Source organism: Anolis sagrei, chromosome 4, assembly GCF_037176765.1.
Source record: "Anolis sagrei isolate rAnoSag1 chromosome 4, rAnoSag1.mat, whole genome shotgun sequence".
Classification (NCBI taxonomy): domain Eukaryota; kingdom Metazoa; phylum Chordata; class Lepidosauria; order Squamata; family Dactyloidae; genus Anolis; species Anolis sagrei.
This window is the reverse complement of record NC_090024.1, coordinates 179518379-179536707: the sequence shown is the minus strand read 5'-3', so window position 1 is coordinate 179536707 and position 18329 is coordinate 179518379. Positions and strand designations below refer to the sequence as shown.

General features: G+C 42.1%; 1 protein-coding gene across 1 annotated transcript; it reads left to right on the top strand.

Moving 5' to 3' along the window:
- The first annotated feature begins 11699 nt into the window (after window positions 1-11699).
- DYNLT4 (dynein light chain Tctex-type 4) lies at window positions 11700-17758 on the top strand. The gene is made up of 2 exons (XM_060771553.2): window positions 11700-11812; window positions 16359-17758. The coding sequence occupies exon 2, from the start codon at window positions 16376-16378 to the stop codon at window positions 17081-17083; it is 708 nt and encodes a 235-aa protein (XP_060627536.1). The 5' UTR covers window positions 11700-11812; window positions 16359-16375; the 3' UTR covers window positions 17084-17758.
- Window positions 17759-18329: the final 571 nt, after the last annotated feature.

The following is an 18329-nucleotide window of genomic DNA, read 5'->3' as shown; positions in this document are numbered from 1 at the left end:
CTGTCTGCACACACACACACCTCCTGGGATGGAAGGCTCCTTATGCAAACACCACAAAAGTTTTGGACCATACTGCTGACAGCTAGTTAAAGCTCACATAAATGCCAATTCTCCCTAGAAAGAAATGTATGTTGCACTTCCATTTGTATAACTTTTTACTTGGTAATTAAGCACTGCTCTTGTCAAGAAGGGATGATTATACTTGTAAAGAAACTAGTTCAGATTAGCCTGGAATTACCCAACCACAGAGGGGCCTTCCCCATTTCTTCCATCTCTTTTACTCCTGTAAAATGATATGAAGGAAATGGTTTTTTGTTTTTAAATGGCAAACTTGGCCCTGGATCTGTCAAAACATCTAGCAGGAGAATAGACAAGACCTGGGGTCCTTTCACAGTACATATGCGGTCATAGTATAGCATTATTTTTAACTGTTGTGAGTCTGTCCAATGGGATCCTGGTAGTTTGGTAAGGCACTAGAACTCCCTGGTTGAGAATTCTAAATGCCCCTTCCTATACTGCAAATCCCAGGATTTCATCAGATGGAACTATAGTCATTAAAATGGAATCATAGGTTAAAAGGGCTCATAGCTATTTGCTTCAAATGGATAATGCTTGTGGAAGAAAGGAATTCACTGCTCATACTGGAACTGGAGGAACCATAAAGGAGTAGCTACTTGGTAATGTAGAAATAGAAGTTACATTTTACTGTAGCAAAAAGTCCAACAGAAATATCATTTGTACATGTGAAATGAGCCCTTGTTGTTCTCCTTTCCTGCTGCAAAGCAGCACTGGGATGAAGTCCTTTCGAGAAGAGAAGTTATTTGTGAATCAGGTGCTTAATCCTTTTATTTCCTGAAGTTTCTTTCTCAGCCAGATGCATATTTCCAGTCAACAAACATCAAAGACATATTTGCAGTCAACAAACATCAAGTTGGGAAGCCACTGGAGAGCTGCAGCAATAAAATAGCAAGCAGGGTCAAGCACACACAGAAATTCCTATACACACAGTCTTGGTTTCAAGTTATCACTTTCCAAGGCTACTTTACAATAAAGTATCGTCACTGGGATTTCACTACATGTGTTCATATGTAACTGGTAAGTACATCTGAAGTTTCTGGTGCTATTCATCAGATCTCATCCTGTTTACAGAACAGGAAGAGATCTGCAAAAATTAGGTCAGCAAATATTGTTTTCTAGTTCATTTTGAGAGGAAAGAGCCAGCATGGTGTAGAGGTCTGGGTGTTGATCTATAATTCTGGTGACCAGGGTTGAAATTCCCATTCAGCCATAGCAACATACAGGGCAAATCATATTCTCTCAGCCTCAGATGAAGGCAAAAGCAAACTCTCCAAAAGCAAACTCTCCAAAACCCAGGTCTCCATAAGTTAGGAATGACTTGAAGGCACATAAAACATTTCATTTTGCAAGGATTTGAATGCACTTCTTAATACTATTTAACTCAGGGGTCCTCAAACTTTTTAAACTGAGGGCCAGGTCACAGTCCCTCAAACTGTTGGAGGGCCGGATTATTAAAAAAAAAACATGAATGAATTCCTGTGAAAACTTCACATATCTTATTTGTAGTGCAAAAAACACATAAAACAATACAATATTTAAAATGAAGAACAATTTTAACAAATCTAAACTTATTAGTATTTCAATGGAAAGTGTGGGTCTGCTTTTGGCTGATGAGATAGGATTGTTGTTGTTGTTGTTGTGTGCTTTCAAGTCGTTTCAGACTTAGGTTGACCCTGAGCGAGGGCCAAGTAAAGGACCTTGGAGGGCCGCATCCGGCCCCCGGGCCTTAGTTTGAGGACCCCTGATTTAACTGAATCTTCTTATGCCTTTCTGGAAAGTCAACATTTTATCATTTCCCTTACAATTCTTTCATAAAAACTAGGAAAGCTGTTACACTGTTCAGTTGTGCTGTACATAAGGAAACTCAGCGCAAACCACAATGGGAAAAAATGTACAATCGATATGTTTACTTTATTCCCACATATTCTAAGGCATAGTTGCCACACCAGCATAGATATATGTGAAAAGATAATTAAGTTATGCCTACATTGTTGCGCAAATCCACAATGTCTGTAGGTTAGCATTTTCAGAAGGGAGCCACGTGGCACAATGGGTTAAACACTTGTGCCAGCTGAACTGCTGACCTGAAGGTCGCCGGTTTGAATCCACAAGATGCGATGAGCTCCAACTTTCCATGCGGGGACATGAGAGAAGCCTCCTACAGGATGTTAGCACATCCAGGCGTCCTCTGGGCAACGTCTCTGCAGACGGCCAATTCTTTCATACCAGAAGTGATTTGTAGTTTCTCAAGTCGCTTCTGACACAATTAAAAGCATTTTCAGACTGACAATACACCACTCTGAAGCTCCCCCATAGATTTGTTTAATTGCAGGTAGATCTAAGACTGAAGCAATAATTTTCCCCAGATCAGCCCTCAGTCTGTAAGTCTAGTGTTCCTTGATATTTTAGGACAAGGTAGGAAAAGGGCAGCAACAACCAAAGAGTTCTATTCTGTAGGGGGAGATAAAGTGAAAGGAGCAACAATCAACGACCACAACAGTTTGCAGATAAACTTTATTGGTATGACACATATCCTAGGAAAATTGTGTCCATCTCCCCTCACCTGCAGATCACAAATCTGCCCAGATAAATATAGGGACTTGTCACTTATAAAACAGTTGTTATTGTTTATTCCTTGGGTGGCTTCCAACTCTTCATGACCTCGTGGACCAGCCCACACCAGAGCTCGCTGTCAGCCGTCACCACCCCCAGCTCCTTCAGAGTCAAGCCAGTCACTTCAAGGATGCCATTCATCCATTTTGCCCTTGGTCATCCCCTCTTCCTTTTTCCTTCCATTTTCCCCAGCATCCTTGTCTTCTCCAAGCTTTCCTGTCTTCTCATGATGTGGCCAAACTACTTCATCTTTGCTTCTACTATCCTTCCCTCCAATGAGCAGGTGGGCTTTATTTCCTGAAGTATGGACTGGTTGGATCTTCTCACGGTCCAAGGCACTCTCAGAACTTTCCTTCAGCACCACAGTTCAAAAACGTCTATCTTCCTTCGCTCAGCATTCCCTATGGTCCAGCTCTCACATCCGTAGGTGACTATGGGCAGGGGCGGCTTGTCCATTACGCGAAGTAAGCGGTCGCAGAACACTTTTTTTGACAGGGGCGCAGAGGCGCCTCTGTAAATGCCCCTCGACCACCACTTGAGGAGCACCCCCTCAGCTCACAACAGCCCTAGCAGTCCGGGGGAAGCCTCAGCTTTCTTGCCTCGCTGCCGGGCGATCCTCTTCCCAAAGGGGCCGGGCCCTTGAGACTCGCCTAGCCCCTCTCATTCCTGCTCCACCCGGCCACCGGGTGCGCGAACAGAGCCGGCACTCAATCGTTCTCCACGTTTGATCCCTTCCCTATGACCGGCTCCACCCGCCTCCTCTCCTCTCCCCAATTCGCGGGTGGGCCAAGGGGAGGAGCCGCCGTGCCTGGCCCGCTTCGGGTCTGGAGGCGTGTCTGAAGACCCCAGCGTGTGCACCTAAAGTCTCCTCTTCTCCTGACTTTCTCTTCAGCCATTGGGACCAAGAGAGAGAGAGAGAGCCCCTCCAGCTGGAGGTATCTCCCATCTTCGCTCCCTCCTTTGTTTTTGCGCCTACCTTCAGGAAAGGTGGGCATCTCCACCTCTCTATCTCTCTCTCTCTCTCTCTCTCTCTTGGTCCCAATGGCTCTGGACCCAAAGCAGGCCAGGCAAGGGAGCAAGTGCGGCAAGTGTTGTTACTGAGATGTATAGTTCACCTACAATCAAAGAGCATTCTGAACTCCACCAATGATGGAATTGAACCAAATATGGCACACAGAACTCCCATGATGAACAGAAAATATATATCAATGTGTGGTTTGGGGGAGGGGGGGCAAAATACTGTTTGCTTACCGTTGAAAATTACCTAGGGCCGCCTCTGACTATGAGGAATACCATTGCTTGAACTATGCAGATCTTTGTTGCCAGTGTGACGTCTCTGCTCTTCACTATTTTATCGAGATTGGACATTGCTCTCCTCCCAAGAAGTAAGCATCTCCTGATTTCCTGACTGCTGTCTGTGTCTGCAGTAATCTTTGCACCTAGAAATACAAAGTCTGTCACTGCCTTCATGATTTCTCCCTCTATTTGCCAGTTATCAATCAGTCTTGTTGCCAGAATCTTGGTTTTTTAATGTTTAACTGCAACCCAGCTTTTCCACTTTCCGCTTTCACCTTGATTAGAAGGCTTCTCAGCTCCTCCTCGCTTTTGGCCATCAAATTGGTGTCATCTGCATATCTAAGGTTGATAATGTTTCTTTCAGCAATTTTAACCCCAGCCTTGCATTTGTTAAGCCCCGCACATCGCATGATGTGTTCTGCATACAAGTTGAATAGGTTGGGTGAGAGTAAATAGAACCAAATTGTCAGAAATTTTGCCTTGTTGGGAAGATCTTGAAACTTCATTTGTTCAATAATGTCATGAATAATGACTTCAAAGATTTAAAGGAGAATGCCTTCCTGGGAAACAAAAAACATCTCACTGCTACAAAATAAACACGGGATTCATTGAACACTTTCCCTTCTTGCATGTGTGACTTCCTTACTCATGCTAAAATAAAGAGAAGCCAAACGGTCCAAAGAAACATACCGGTAAGCCAGAAATATGTAAAATAACTTTCAGTAGAGGAATAAAGAAATTAGTCATAGATAAATAGGTTTGTGGGAGAGAGAGATTGGTCAGATGCAGCAGAGCCTGAATACTTTAAAGATATCATATCATGACGACTGACCTTGAAAGCTAAGCAGGGTCAGCCTTGGTTAGTACTAGTACAGGAGACTGCCAATGAATACCAACCAGGTGTTCCAGTCCATATTTCAGGTAAAGTAACTGGCAAAACCATCTCTGAATATTCCATATTTAAGGAAACCCTATGAAATTAATGGGTTTGCCATAAGTTGGCAGGTGATTTCAAGGCATATATACATACATGCAGGGCTACAAATACATTATTAGAAAGTGAGAAATAGACTCAAGAAATACCATAACTTGTTGGGTTTGTCAAATGGGTAGGAGAATTTGTATATGATGATACAAGGATATGTATCGTGTCAGAAGAGAATTGAGGGTAAATTATAATGTATTTAAAAACACAAAGTTAAAAAAATGGCATTATACTAAATTTCCTTTGACCAGAAGCTGGCCACTTGGAGTGTCCCTGGTATCACTGTGAGAAGCTCCACCATTGTGAATGTGGCAGGCCTCAGGCTGCATTGTAGTAGGTGGTCTGCGGCTTGTTCTTCTCTGCACTCGCATGTCATGGACTCCACTTTGTGGCCCCATTTCTTAAAGTTAGCTAAGCATCTTGTGGTGCCAGAGTGTAGCCAGTTCAACACCTTTCAAGTCGCCCAATCTTCTGTGTGCCCAGGAGTCAGTCTCTCATCTAATATCAGCCACTGGTTCCAGATTTTCGCCTACCACTTTTGGACTCTCGCTTGCAAGTATCTCTGTAGATCTTAGAAAGTTATTTTTTTGCCTCCTGGCTGATATCTGAACAGAGGATGGGCTGGAGACGTCAATGCCTTATAATCAAGGATACAAAGTGAAGGTTCAACATGCACAAGAATGGAGAAGAAGCAATTTTGACAGTGCAAGGGAACCAAGAGAGGAGAGAGATTAAGATGTACAAGTCAAGGCAAGACGATATTTGCTCATCAGAGTCTTTGACAGCGTGGCAGGCAGCTTGGAACTGGATTCAAATGTCACATGGAAAGACAAACAGAAGCATGTAAATCCATTAAGTTAGCTTTGGCATACCAAAACAGATAAGAAGGCCATAAAAGGAATCAGGGCACCTAAGGAGAAAGTGACTAAAACTGCAGGAAGGAAATGACTCAGTGAGCAAAATTGAGGTGAGGTGCCATTTTCAGGTGACTGTCAGAATTGGGAATGTATCTGGAGCTATATAACAAAATCTCTCTTTTGTTGAAAAAAGAGAAATGCTGTTATCGAAGCTCTCCTAGGTAACCTCTTCCAAACTCTTCAGCATGTGATAGCCACTCAGTTGTCCTCCTCAACAGAAAGTCACGGTACTGAAAACAAGCAGTAATGTTAATTTTTTACTGCAATTCCCCAGTCAACACATTCATCTTGATTTGATTCTGGAATTTGACAACTTTAAAGTAAATTTTCCAATCAAGCTCCTCCACTTGTAAAGACATGTCACCCTATGGCTGCAACAGAAGCTCTTGATTTAAGAAAAAAAAATGCCCGATTGGAGTCTGGGATATATAGAGGGAGATAATGTACATATATCAGCCAGCATACAAATGCCTCAAATCAAGAAATAGCTTTCTAAGATCTACAGAGATACTCACAGGAACACCTCAGCAAGCAAGAGTCCAAAAATGGCAGGCTAAACCCTTAACCTCAATCCATGGCTGACACCAAATGAGAGACTCTCTCCTGGGCACACAGAAGATTGGGCAACTTGGAAGATGCTGAAAAGACTGTGCTCTGGCACCACAAGATGCAGAGCCAACCTTAAGAAATGGGGCCACAAAGTGGAGTCCACAACATGTAAGTGTTGAGAAGAGCAAACCACAGTCCACCTTTTGCAATACAGTTTGAGCCCTGCCACATGCACAATGGAGGACCTTCTTATAGAAACATCAGAGGCACTCCAATTGGCCAGCTACTGGTTGAAGCACATTTAGTATAATGCAACGTTTTTTAACTTTGTGCTTTTAAGTACATTACAACTGTACCCTCAATTCTATTCTGACATGATAAATAAAAAAATTAATTAATGGGAGTACCAAGAACAGAGAACCAATTCCTCTGGCTTTCAGATTCAATCAAAGTGCTGGCTTTAGCCTATAAAGTCCTAAACGGTTCTGGCCCTACTTACCTCTCCAAACGCATCTCCTCCTATGAACCGACTAGGACACTAAGATCATCTGGGGAGGCCCTGCTCTCGGTCCCGCCTGCATCACAGGCACGCTTGGCAGGGACGAGAGACAGGGTCTTCTCAGTGGTGGCCCCTTGGCTGTGGAACGCCCTGCCTGCAGATATTGGCCCCCTCCCTGCTGGCATTTTGGAGGAAAGTGAAGACCTGGCTGTTCGAACAAGCATTTGATTAAACAGTGTAATTGAACATAGGAATACGGAATAATGGATGACGAGACTGGATTCTGATTTTACTGTTGAGGCGCTAATGATTGTTATACTGATGTTAATGATTTATGTGATAATTGTTTTTAATTGCCCTATACTTATTTTGTGATATTTTGTACTGATGTTGTTCACCGCTTTGAGTTGCCTGAGGGCTGAGAAAAGCGGTATAGAAATAAAATAAATAAATAAATAAATAATCATCTGACTTGAATCAAGAGTGTGGATGACAACATTAACATCTGCTCCTGTTGGGACTGAACCTCACAGGGTTTGTTTTTAAATGGGGGACATCCAACATTACAATTCAAATGTCGTTGAGCAACTCTCCATATGTATTATTGAGACAGGGAGCAAAATAAATGATGGGAAAGGGTTTGAAAAATGGAAAGATAGAAAAAGTCTGAGTCGCTCAAAAAATCTCATGTTTGAGGCAGAATAGGTTTCTTATATGAAAGCCACTATTAGGTAGATAATAAGCAACCAAACTTGGAAGAGGGTGCACACCCTTGACCACATTGTATGCATTTTACCAACAAATTTACAAGAACATTCTAAAGATAAAATGGCATTGCTGAATGTGCTTTGAAGCATTTGTGGGATATGAAATATTCACAGAATTCTGTAGGCCATGATGTTCTGAAACCAGATACAATTCTTATACTGTAAAGGACCACCCAGTAAGCTTCTTCATTCTCTCCCAGCAGTAGGTGCAGAAAGAAATTGGCCAAGATCTTACATGGAAAACATGGAGCCAGGCCCGTAGCCAGGATTTCGTTTCGGGGGGGGCTGAATTTTTTTTCAGGGGGGGTTTCGGGGGGGGGCTGAGTTTCGGGGGGGGCTGAGTCTGAGTGAAAGAGGGGCTAGCCTAGCAAACCTTTTGTATCGTTACCCCAATACCCTCATGCATATGGGATATATTGAGTATGGTGATCAGATCATGATAGGAATCAACATAACAGTTTAAATAATGCACCATTAAGGCCTTTTCGCGAACCACCATGAAAATTTCGGGGGGGGCTGAAGCCCCCCGAGCCCCCCCCCCCCTGGCTACATGCCTGCATGGAGCATAACTGCTCCATGTCTCCTACGCCTCACAATACCCAGGCCCTGTAGAACCACTGAAAATGCTATTAAAAGACCACAGAGGCCCCATCTACACTGCCATATAATGCAATTTGAGACAGCTTTATATGGCCAGCGGAGACTCATATGATGCAGTTTAACTGCACTTCGATAAATCCCAGTCAGTTTACCAGCTATTGGGATTTCTGGAAGTTGAAGGCCAAAACTTCTGGGACCTACAGGTTGAGAACCACTGGTCTATACTGACTATTAGGTAGAACTTCCTGACTGTGAGAGCTGTTCAGCAGTGGAACTCTCTGCCCCAGAGTGTGGTGGAGGCTCCTTCTTTTAAACAGAGGCTGGATGGCCATCAATCGGGGGTGCTTTGAAGGCAATTTTCCTGCTTCTTGTCAGGGAGTTGGACTCAAAAGCTCATGAGGTCTCTTCCAACTCTATGATTCTGTGACTATCATAATGCAGTTTAAAGCTGCAATATATGACAGTGTAGATGGGGCCAGAGAGAGATGATAAGGCAAGAATCCCATCTCATGGAAAGGTGAGACATAAGTTCAATAAATACATACAATAGTGATTAGGAAGTATGGACTCTCTTTCTGATAGCCGTAAGAGTAGAGGACCTTTTGAATCACAGATCTCCAAACTAAGGCCCGTGGGCCGGATGCAGCCTTCCAAAGTCTTTTTCCTGGCTCCCACCCTACATTTTAGATTTAGGGTCGCCCTAAGTCTGAACCAGCTTAAAGGCACACAACAACGACAATCCTAATTAACTTGAATATCTCTTCAGTGAAAAGAAGCCCCATGCTTCCCACTGAAATACTGGTTTATGTTGGTGAAAATTGTTCTTCATTTTAAATATTGTATAGTTCTTTTTAAAAAATGCACTACAAATAAGATATGTGCCATCTGCATAGGGATTCATTCATGTTTTTTTCAAACTATAGTCCAGCCTGCCAACAGTTCAAGGGACCATAAGCAGCCATTGGCTTTCAAAGTCTGAGGACTCTTGTTTTGAATGAAGTGCAGCGGTTAAGAGAATAACCATTTACTCCCCATTTAAAAAAGGGCCCACACCAGTTTTGTAGGCATGTGGGTCAACAGTATCCTAGACAGTTAAAGATGGTCTTAATTTAGTTGTTACCAAATAAAATCATGTGATAATTTGACAGGGACATTCCCAATTAATCCTCTGCTGTCCCACTTCTTCAGCTGCTGTTAAAGTGCCCCAATTCCTCTCTTCTCCCCCATTGTCCTCAACTGACTTCACTGCTGCAAACTGAGTTTCAAATGTACAAGTAGTCTGCATGCAAGCAACTCAGCAAGACAAGAAGAGATGAGAAGAGGGGGTATAACTTTGTTCTTCCCTGTAGGAATAGGCAAAAGCAAACCACTTTTTCTTCTGCAATAATTATTTGATTTTTCTCATTTTTGCCATCTTAACACACTTTGATGTTTCTTGGCCACATGTGTCCCAACTCACTATGAAAGTTAAACTACTATTTGGAAGTTAAAGTGTAACAACTGTGAGCCTCTTACTAGCTACCTTTTTATTAGGAAGCTGTTAGAAAGTTACATTTTTAAAGTAACAGAACAACTAAAGACAAAATTACTCCTTACTGCTTCTATTTATTTGCATCATTTACTTTTAAGGGCAATGTTTTAAAAACACTTTGACATTATTATTTTCACGTTTTATACCCTTTTCTTAGCAGGACTAAACTTATTTTTCCTCAAAAAAATAAATAAAAAAGCAAAAAAAAAAAAACAAGTAACACACGTTAGCTTTTTTACTGCCATAATATATAACAGTACTTGGATATTTTTAAAAATACTGTAAAGAATAATGAAGCAACTGGATTTTAAAAAGTAATTTCCCAGATTCTGAGATAAACTCATGATGTCTCCATCTACGTGGAGGTACTGGTTGCTTAGCAGGATTTGGGCCCATTGTGAGACTTGGGTTCAAACAAACATGATGGTTATCTGTAATTAACTGAAATCCAATTAATGTGCATGTTTTTCAAAATATCAAATGACAGCTGAAAGGAAAGCTAAGTAAACTTTTGAACTGTGGTTACAGCCAAACTCTCTTTCTCTCTGTCAGTCCTGACAAAAAGCCCTCTAAGGCTCCTTCCACACAGCTGAATAAAATCCCACATGTTCTGCTTTGAACTGGATTATATGGCTGTGTGGACTCAGATAACCCAGTTCAAAGCAGATATTGTGGGATTTTTCTGCCTTGATATTCTGGGTTATAGCGCTGTGTGGAAGGGCCCCTAAAAAGCTGCCAATGGAGTCATTCCTTGAAATGTGAATTACAGGGTTTAATTCTCCTTCGTTAGTCTTTGCAGCTCCAAGATACCTCAGGCCTCCCTCATCTACTATTTATATATAGTTTAATGTGAATATGAATTGTATTGACACAGTTATCGCATACCCTAGTTCTTAAAGCAGACTTTTGTGCGACAAACCATAAACATAAATTGGGAAAACACATCTTGAGGGCATGGGTTCATCTACACTGTAGAATTAAAGCAGTTTGATGCCATTTTAACTGCCATGGCGGAGTGCTATGGAATTATGGAGGGTATAGTTTGCTGAGGTACCATTACTTGTTGGCAGAGAAGGCTAAGAACATTATAAAACTGCAGCTTCCACAATTCCATAGCATTTATCCATGGCAATTAAAACAGTGTCAACCCATATTAATTTTGCAATGCAGATCCACCCAGGGGGCTGCAGTGGTGCAGCGGGTTAAACCAATAAGCTTCAGCACTTGCTGTCCAGAAGGTTGGCAGTTCAGATCCGTAGGATGGGGTAAGCTTCCTTTGCTAGCTCCAGTTTCTGCCAACCTAGCAGTTCGAAAACATGCAAATGTGAGTAGATCAATAGGTACTGCTTCAGTGGGAAGGTAATGGTGCTCCAAGCAGTCATGCCAGCCACATGGCCATGAAGAGAGGTGGGTAATAAGTTGTTATTATTAGCCATTTCCCCAAAGCTTTCTTGTTTCCCCAAAGGCACAGGCTAGAGCTGGGGAAAGTTGCTTTGGAAAGTACATTTCCCCCCAAACCCTCCAGCCAGCATGAGCACTAGTTTGGGGATTCTGGGATATATAGTCAAAAGGGTTAATTTCCCTAAACTCAAGTCATAGAGTCATAAGGCAAACAGACACACGCACACAAATTCCAGGCAGTGCAAAAATAATGTGAGTGATGACAGTCTCCAGGGAGACCATATATCCCAGGTGGCAGTCTGCCCAGTCTAGCTGGTGCAGGGCCTTTGATAGCTCTCCCATTGAACTGTCATGTCAAACAGGCAATGATTTACTATGGCAAGGGAGGGAGTTTATTAAGGCTCATGGGCAGGGGCAAGAAGGCCCGGGGTTGGCCCTCGCAACAAGCCCAAGCAAACTTGAATGAGAGGATCCTGGGCATTAAAGAGCTTCCAGCACTTACCTCATGCCCATAGATCCGGCAGGGCTCAGCTTCCCCAAGCCACTGGGTTTTGCATGAGGCTGTGTTGCTTTCAGGTAAGGAGGGCTGGGCAAAACACCAGTGAAACTGTTGCTTTCAATTGGGTTTCTCGGGGCTTGCTAGCAAGGTGAATTAGGCATCCCTGCACACATAAAACCCAGTCCATTCAAAGGATGTTGAATAATGATGGAGGAGGTTTATACAAATGAAGATCTAATTTGATTCAATCTGGATACAAGTGAAAATACTACTCTACATTTTGACTGGAAGTCTGGAAGAGAAATTATTAATTTTCTCATCAGTCAAGATAGCATTAATAAAATGGACCTGACATCAGTGTTATGTGATTAAGTGACGTAGAGTGTCCTAAAATATTGAATCCTGATTTGCATCCAAATTAATAACTATTTATTTATGATCCTAAAATATAATTTCTGCAATATGTACCTCAAAATGTTATTTTAAATACTTCACAAGATTGATATAGTTTCTGTGTATGTGCTTTCAAATTGCCTGTTGACTTATGGTGACCTCATCAATTTCATAGTGGATTCTTAAGCCAGGAATACTCAGTGGTGGTTGTGCCAGTTTGTTCATCTGGAATATAGCCCACAGCACCTGGCATTTTCTGGTAGTCTCTGTATTATCCAGTACGGGTCCTGCTTCACTTCCAAGACCAAATAGTATTTTGCCTTACGTTACAATAATAATTAAAATAGGATTTTTAACATATCACTGAAACTGAACATTAAGTTATTTATATGTTGTCGAAGGCTTTAAAGGCCACAATCACAGGATTGCTGTGAGTTTTCCAGGCTGTATGGCCATGTTCCAGAAACATTCTCTCCTGACGTTTCACCCACATCTATGGCAGGCATCATCAGAGGTTGTGAGGTCTGTTGGAAACTAGACAAGTGTGGTTTATATATCTGTGGAATATCCAGGGTGAGATAAAGAACTCTTGTCCATTGGAGGCAAGTGTGGATGTTACAATTGATCACCTTGATTGGCATTGAATAGCCTTGCAACTTCAAGGTTTGGCTGCTTTCCACAGATATATAAACCCAATTTGCCTTGTTTCCAACAGACCCCTCAACCTCTGAGGATGCCTGCCCTAGATGTGGGTGAAGTGTCAGGAGAGAATGCTCCTGGAATATGGCTATACAGCCTGGAAAACTCACAGCAACCTGCTAAGTTATTGTTACAAAGCAATGGGACTTTATTATTACAGGAGTAATCTCTGATGTATACTTTATCATTCTCATATTGTCTAAAGCAGGTCCAGAAATACATTTCCTCTCCAATTGGCTTAATGTCTTTGGCAATACTCCATTTGTTCTACTTTTTCATGTCTTCATTTTTTTTCCCTTCCTAACATCTACAGTTGTGGTCTCATCGGAGAGTCTAACATTTCATAAAATGTTTAACGTCGTAAAGTTGCCCTGCAGACTTTTGAAATAACTCTCTAACTTTGCATTGTAGTGACAGGTTTAAACTTGGAGTACTTGAACACTATAACTACATGTTAAAATCACAGACTTGAAAAGCTTTAAAATAGTACTATTCAAAGTAATGGTTCGTGAACCAATGCCTGCCTGCATCCCGTCAGCTATAAGTCCCCAAAGAGCTTTCAGGAAAGAATGCAAAATATTGTAGCCAATGGGAAACAATTATGGTACTGATCTCTGGGGAAAGCTTACTGGTTCCCCACAAATAATAATTTAAGAAGTGCTGCTATAAAGCACACAGGTGGTGGCATAATTTCTTTAAGAAACAGGTTTACAAAAGTGTTGTTGAAGGCTTTCATGGCTGGAATCACTGGGTTGCTGTGAGTTTTCTGGGTTGTATGGCCATGTTTCAGAAGCATTATCATCTGATGTTTCGCCCACATCTATGGCAGGCCTCAGGGGTTGTGAGGTCTGTTGGAAACTAGGTAAGTAGGGTTTATATATCTCTGAAATGTCCAGGGTGGGAGGAAGAATTCTTGTCAAAGCCTGGCTGCTTGCTGCCTGGGAGGTCCTTTGTTGGGAGGTGTTAGCTGGAATTCAACCAGCCAGGATTTGAAGCTGCAAGACCATTAAATACTAATCAAGGTGGCCAATGGTAACATTCACACTTGCCTCCAACAGACAAGAGTTCTTTCCCCCACCCTGGACATTCCACAGATATATAAACCTCATTTGCCTAGTTTCCAACACACCTCACAACCTCTGAGGATGCCTGCCATAGATATGGGCGAAATATCAAAATGCTTCTGGAACATGGCAATACAGCCCGGAAAATTCACAGCAATCCAAGTTTTCAAATCCTTGTACTCAGTTTTCATGGCTAAGCAAGGCTTCGAACTATGGTCTCCAAAGCCATAGTCCAACATTCAAACCATTACACTATGCTCTCTATTATAGTGCCTATGGCCTATAATATGAAAAGTATTTAACATCCCTTGCCCTTGAAGAAAAAAGGGAATCAGTATTTTGACTTCTGGTATTTGTAACCATTTAGGGTTTTGTATTTTGTATTAAGAGAATCGTCTCCTTATCCCAAATGCTTCTTTCATGTTATGAGCACCTTATGAGGCTGTACTGCTTCATGTCTTCACACCATCCCGAGGAACAGTGGGTGGATATATGTGTAAAGGCCATTTAAAAGCAAGACAGTAATAGGAACACGCTTTTAAAAAGGCCCTGAAAATGTTTTTAAGAGATATAAGTTGTTAACAGTTGGAACAGCTGTTGGTGCTGGTTTCCACAGACATTTCTCCAGAGACCTTCACAACCCCCAGAATGTCAAAGGCTGTTGTGGGTGGTAAATAGTCAAGAAAGAGTCAGAAAATATGAAATGGAAAGGAGATGGAGAGAGGTGAAATTAATTCCCAGACAATGAGAAACTTGAAAATAGACGAGTAACAGGCATTTGGAAAGAAACCTGAGATGGAGTGAAATAACCTAACAAGCGACATTTAAGCAGACAGATGTTCATTTCCTCTAAACATTTTCAGACCTGTCTCAGTGAAAAACTTTTACTCATTCACATTAGAGAAAACAAGAGCATGTGAGCAAGTATATGTGGAATGAGGTTAATCAATTCAGAGTCAAACTCTGTTTTTTGTAGATGACGCATGCTGAAATCAATAGGATTTTTTTCTAAGGGCTTGGATATTGACAACCCTAGGGCGCTGTTTTAAAAATTTCACAAGTGGGGCCTTTAATTCACTGAGCGAACAATTAATGTTTACCTAACAATTCCACACAAAGAAGTCAGCAGAATTTGATATAATTAGGTTTATTTGCATTCTGTCACTCTCTCTCTTTCTGCCTTCCTCTGGTTCCAGAGACTACAAAATTCAGGATAATTCAGCAGCCTTTAGCACAGCATTTCTCAACCTGGGAGTCAGGACCCCTGTGGGAATCATGAGGGGATGTCAGAGGGTTCACCAAAGACCACCAGAAAACATAGTATTTTCTGTTGGTAATGGGCGTTCTGTGTGGGAAGTTTGGCCCAATTCTATTGTTGGTGAACTATAAATCCCAGCAACTACAACTCCCAAATGTCAAGGTTTATTTTCCCCAAACTCCACCAGTGATCACATTTGGGCATATTGAGTATCCATGCCAGGCATGTAGCCGGGGGGGGGGGGGGGGGGCCTCGGGGGGCTTCAGCCCCCCCCCGAAATTCTCATGGTGGTTCGCGAAAAGGCCTTACTGGTGCATTATTTAAACTGTTATGTTTATTAATATCATGATTTGATCACCATTCTCAATATATCCCATATGTATGGGGGTATTGGGGTAATGATACAAAAGGATTGCTAGGCTAGGCCCTCTTTCACTCAGACTCAGCCCCCCCCGAAACTCAGCCCCCCCGAAACCCCCCCTGAAAATTTTTTAGCCCCCCCCCCCCCCCCGAAACAAAATCCTGGCTACGGGCCTGATCCATGCCAAGTTTGGTCCAGATCCATCATTGTTTGAGTCCACAGTGCTCTCTGGATGTAGGTGAACTACAACTCCAAAACTCAAGGTCAATGCCCACCAAACCCTTCCAGTATTGTCTCTTGGTCATGGGAGTTCTGTGTGCCAAGTTTGGTTCAATTCTATCGTCAGTGGAGTTCGGAATGCTCTTTGATTGCAGGTGAACTATAAATCCCAGCAACTACAACTCCCAACTGACAAAAATCAATCCCCCATAACCCCACGAGTATTCAGATTTGGGCGTATTGGGTATTTGTGCCAAATTTGGTCCAGTGAATGAAAATACATCATGCAGATCAAATATTTACATTACAATTCATAACAATAGCAAAATTATGGTTATGAAGTAATGAAAATAATTATGGTTGGGGGTCACCACAACATGAGGAACTGTATTAAGGGAGGTTGAGAACCACTGCTTTAGCATACCTTGAGAAAACGAAATAGAGTTCACAACCCCTCTAACTGTTTCCTTCATATGGCAAGGCAAACATGTCTGGATTAGAAAGCCAATGTTACTGTAAATGCTCTGGATTTGGAAGTAAGCTTCAATGTGGACTTCTGGGAGAATTGTGATCTACTCCAGTAACGGTTGGTCCGTATAATCTTGTTTTGTCTTTTCTTGTCCTCCCAGGGGTTGGCTCCTCAGACATGGCTGATTGGTCTTCAGCCCCATTCCAGCAGACTCCCAACCAGGGGGCAGCCTCAGAAGATAACAATTCCACTCACCCAAAGGCAGGCTTAATTTCTCTTCGTAGGAACTCACAATCTACCAATGTGGTACCTAGGACACTCTTGCAGCTTCCAAGTATTGAAGAAGGGAAAGCCCCTCTCCCACTCTCCCGGAGAAGCTCCATCATGAGCAGCATCAATGCTCCCTTTTCCAGCAGAAGGAACTCACTGGCTGCTGGGGGAAGGCGCCTCTCCATTGGGACCTGGATGCACTACGGCAGGGTGAGTTTCTCTGGGCTGCCCCTCTTTGAACCCATTCGGGAGACACTCTATGAAAACACCTACAAGACCCAGCCAGATGAGGGCTGCAAGTTCAATTCCTCCCAAACACAGCAGCTCCTTGAGTCTGTTCTGGCCAGCTACCTCCGGGATGCCAAGTACAACCCGGCAAACAGTGGGCAGTTGGCCCAGAACCTGTCAGACCTCATCCGGAGCAGAGTCAAAGACCTAAGCCCACCTCGCTACAAGCTGGTGTGTAATGTTTTTCTGGGCCAGCAGGCTAAGCAAGGCCTGCATATCGCCAGCCGGTCCCTCTGGGATGTGGAAAATGACAACTTTGCTTCTGCTGCATTCACCAACTCGTCAATGTTTGCTGTGGCCACAGTGCATGGGCTATATTTTGAATGAACTATCTGTACAGATCTGAAGGTGCTCTTACCCTTACTGCTATCTAAACAGAAATAACTTCAGTGTGAACAATTGTTTTCCCTGATCTAATGTAGCCTACCACTAAATGATGCAAGAGTTGCATTCCCCTCCTAAACTATTTGCCAGATAAAATATTTTATATTAACAGAATGGTTGTCTAGTACACAGAAAATATGGTAGCTTGACATAATCCATGTGATTTCTTCATCTTTTGATAGCTTATTTTTAATGTATTAACTTATTTGCACATAAATAGTATGTGTTATATTTAGGTTATTGTTCACAAATTTTCTAGTGTCTTACCAAATAATTCTCAAAGATTATGGTTTGGATCCAAGAAATGTGTTAAAGATTAAAAGCAGTAGAATAATAATAATAGTAATAATAATTCAGTATCATGCTAAAATAAGTATATTGTATATTGTTGTGTGCAAAAGATTGTACAACTGCTTATGCAAACCAACTACTATGAATATTTGCCCCAAATGAAAGACATGTACAGATGTTATTAGATCTATTCTAGTCACTATTCTCAAAATGTTGTTACTTATAGCAAAATTTGACCTGTTGTATAGTATATGTTGTATAGTATATTGGTTTGTATATAGCAGCTGCTATATACAAACCAAGCACATAAATATATTTTTAAAGAGATTGTGCATACTATTTATTTGTTTGTTTGTTTGTTTACAGTATTTATATTCCACCCTTCTCACCCCGCAGGGGACTCAGGGCGGATTACAATGTACACATATATGGCAGACATTCAATGCCAAAGACACACAACAGATATAGACAGGCTATTTAACTTTTCTGGTTCCAGGGGAGCTGTCGCTTTCATCGTCCATCTGCAACACTGATGAAGTACTTCCGCATTCCCCGCATGCTTTTGCTGGAGTGCTTTGCTGGAGTCTTTTTTTTAATTGCCTCATAAATTAGTTAAATTAGCCTCCCTACACATAGGTGGTACCTAATTTTCTTACTTGACAGATGCAACTGTCTTTCGGGTTGCAAAGGTCGACAACAAGCTACACAATTGGTCGGAAGCTCACTCCCACCCAGGCTGGCTTCGAACTCATGACCTTTTGGTCAGAAGTGATCTTAATGCAGCTGACACTCAGCCAGCTGCGCCACAGTCCCGGTGCCTGAAATGGTGCAGTGATAGCTCTCTGTCTTGAATTGTTTGTAGTGATTCTAGATCTGAGTACTATGTGTATTTGGCATG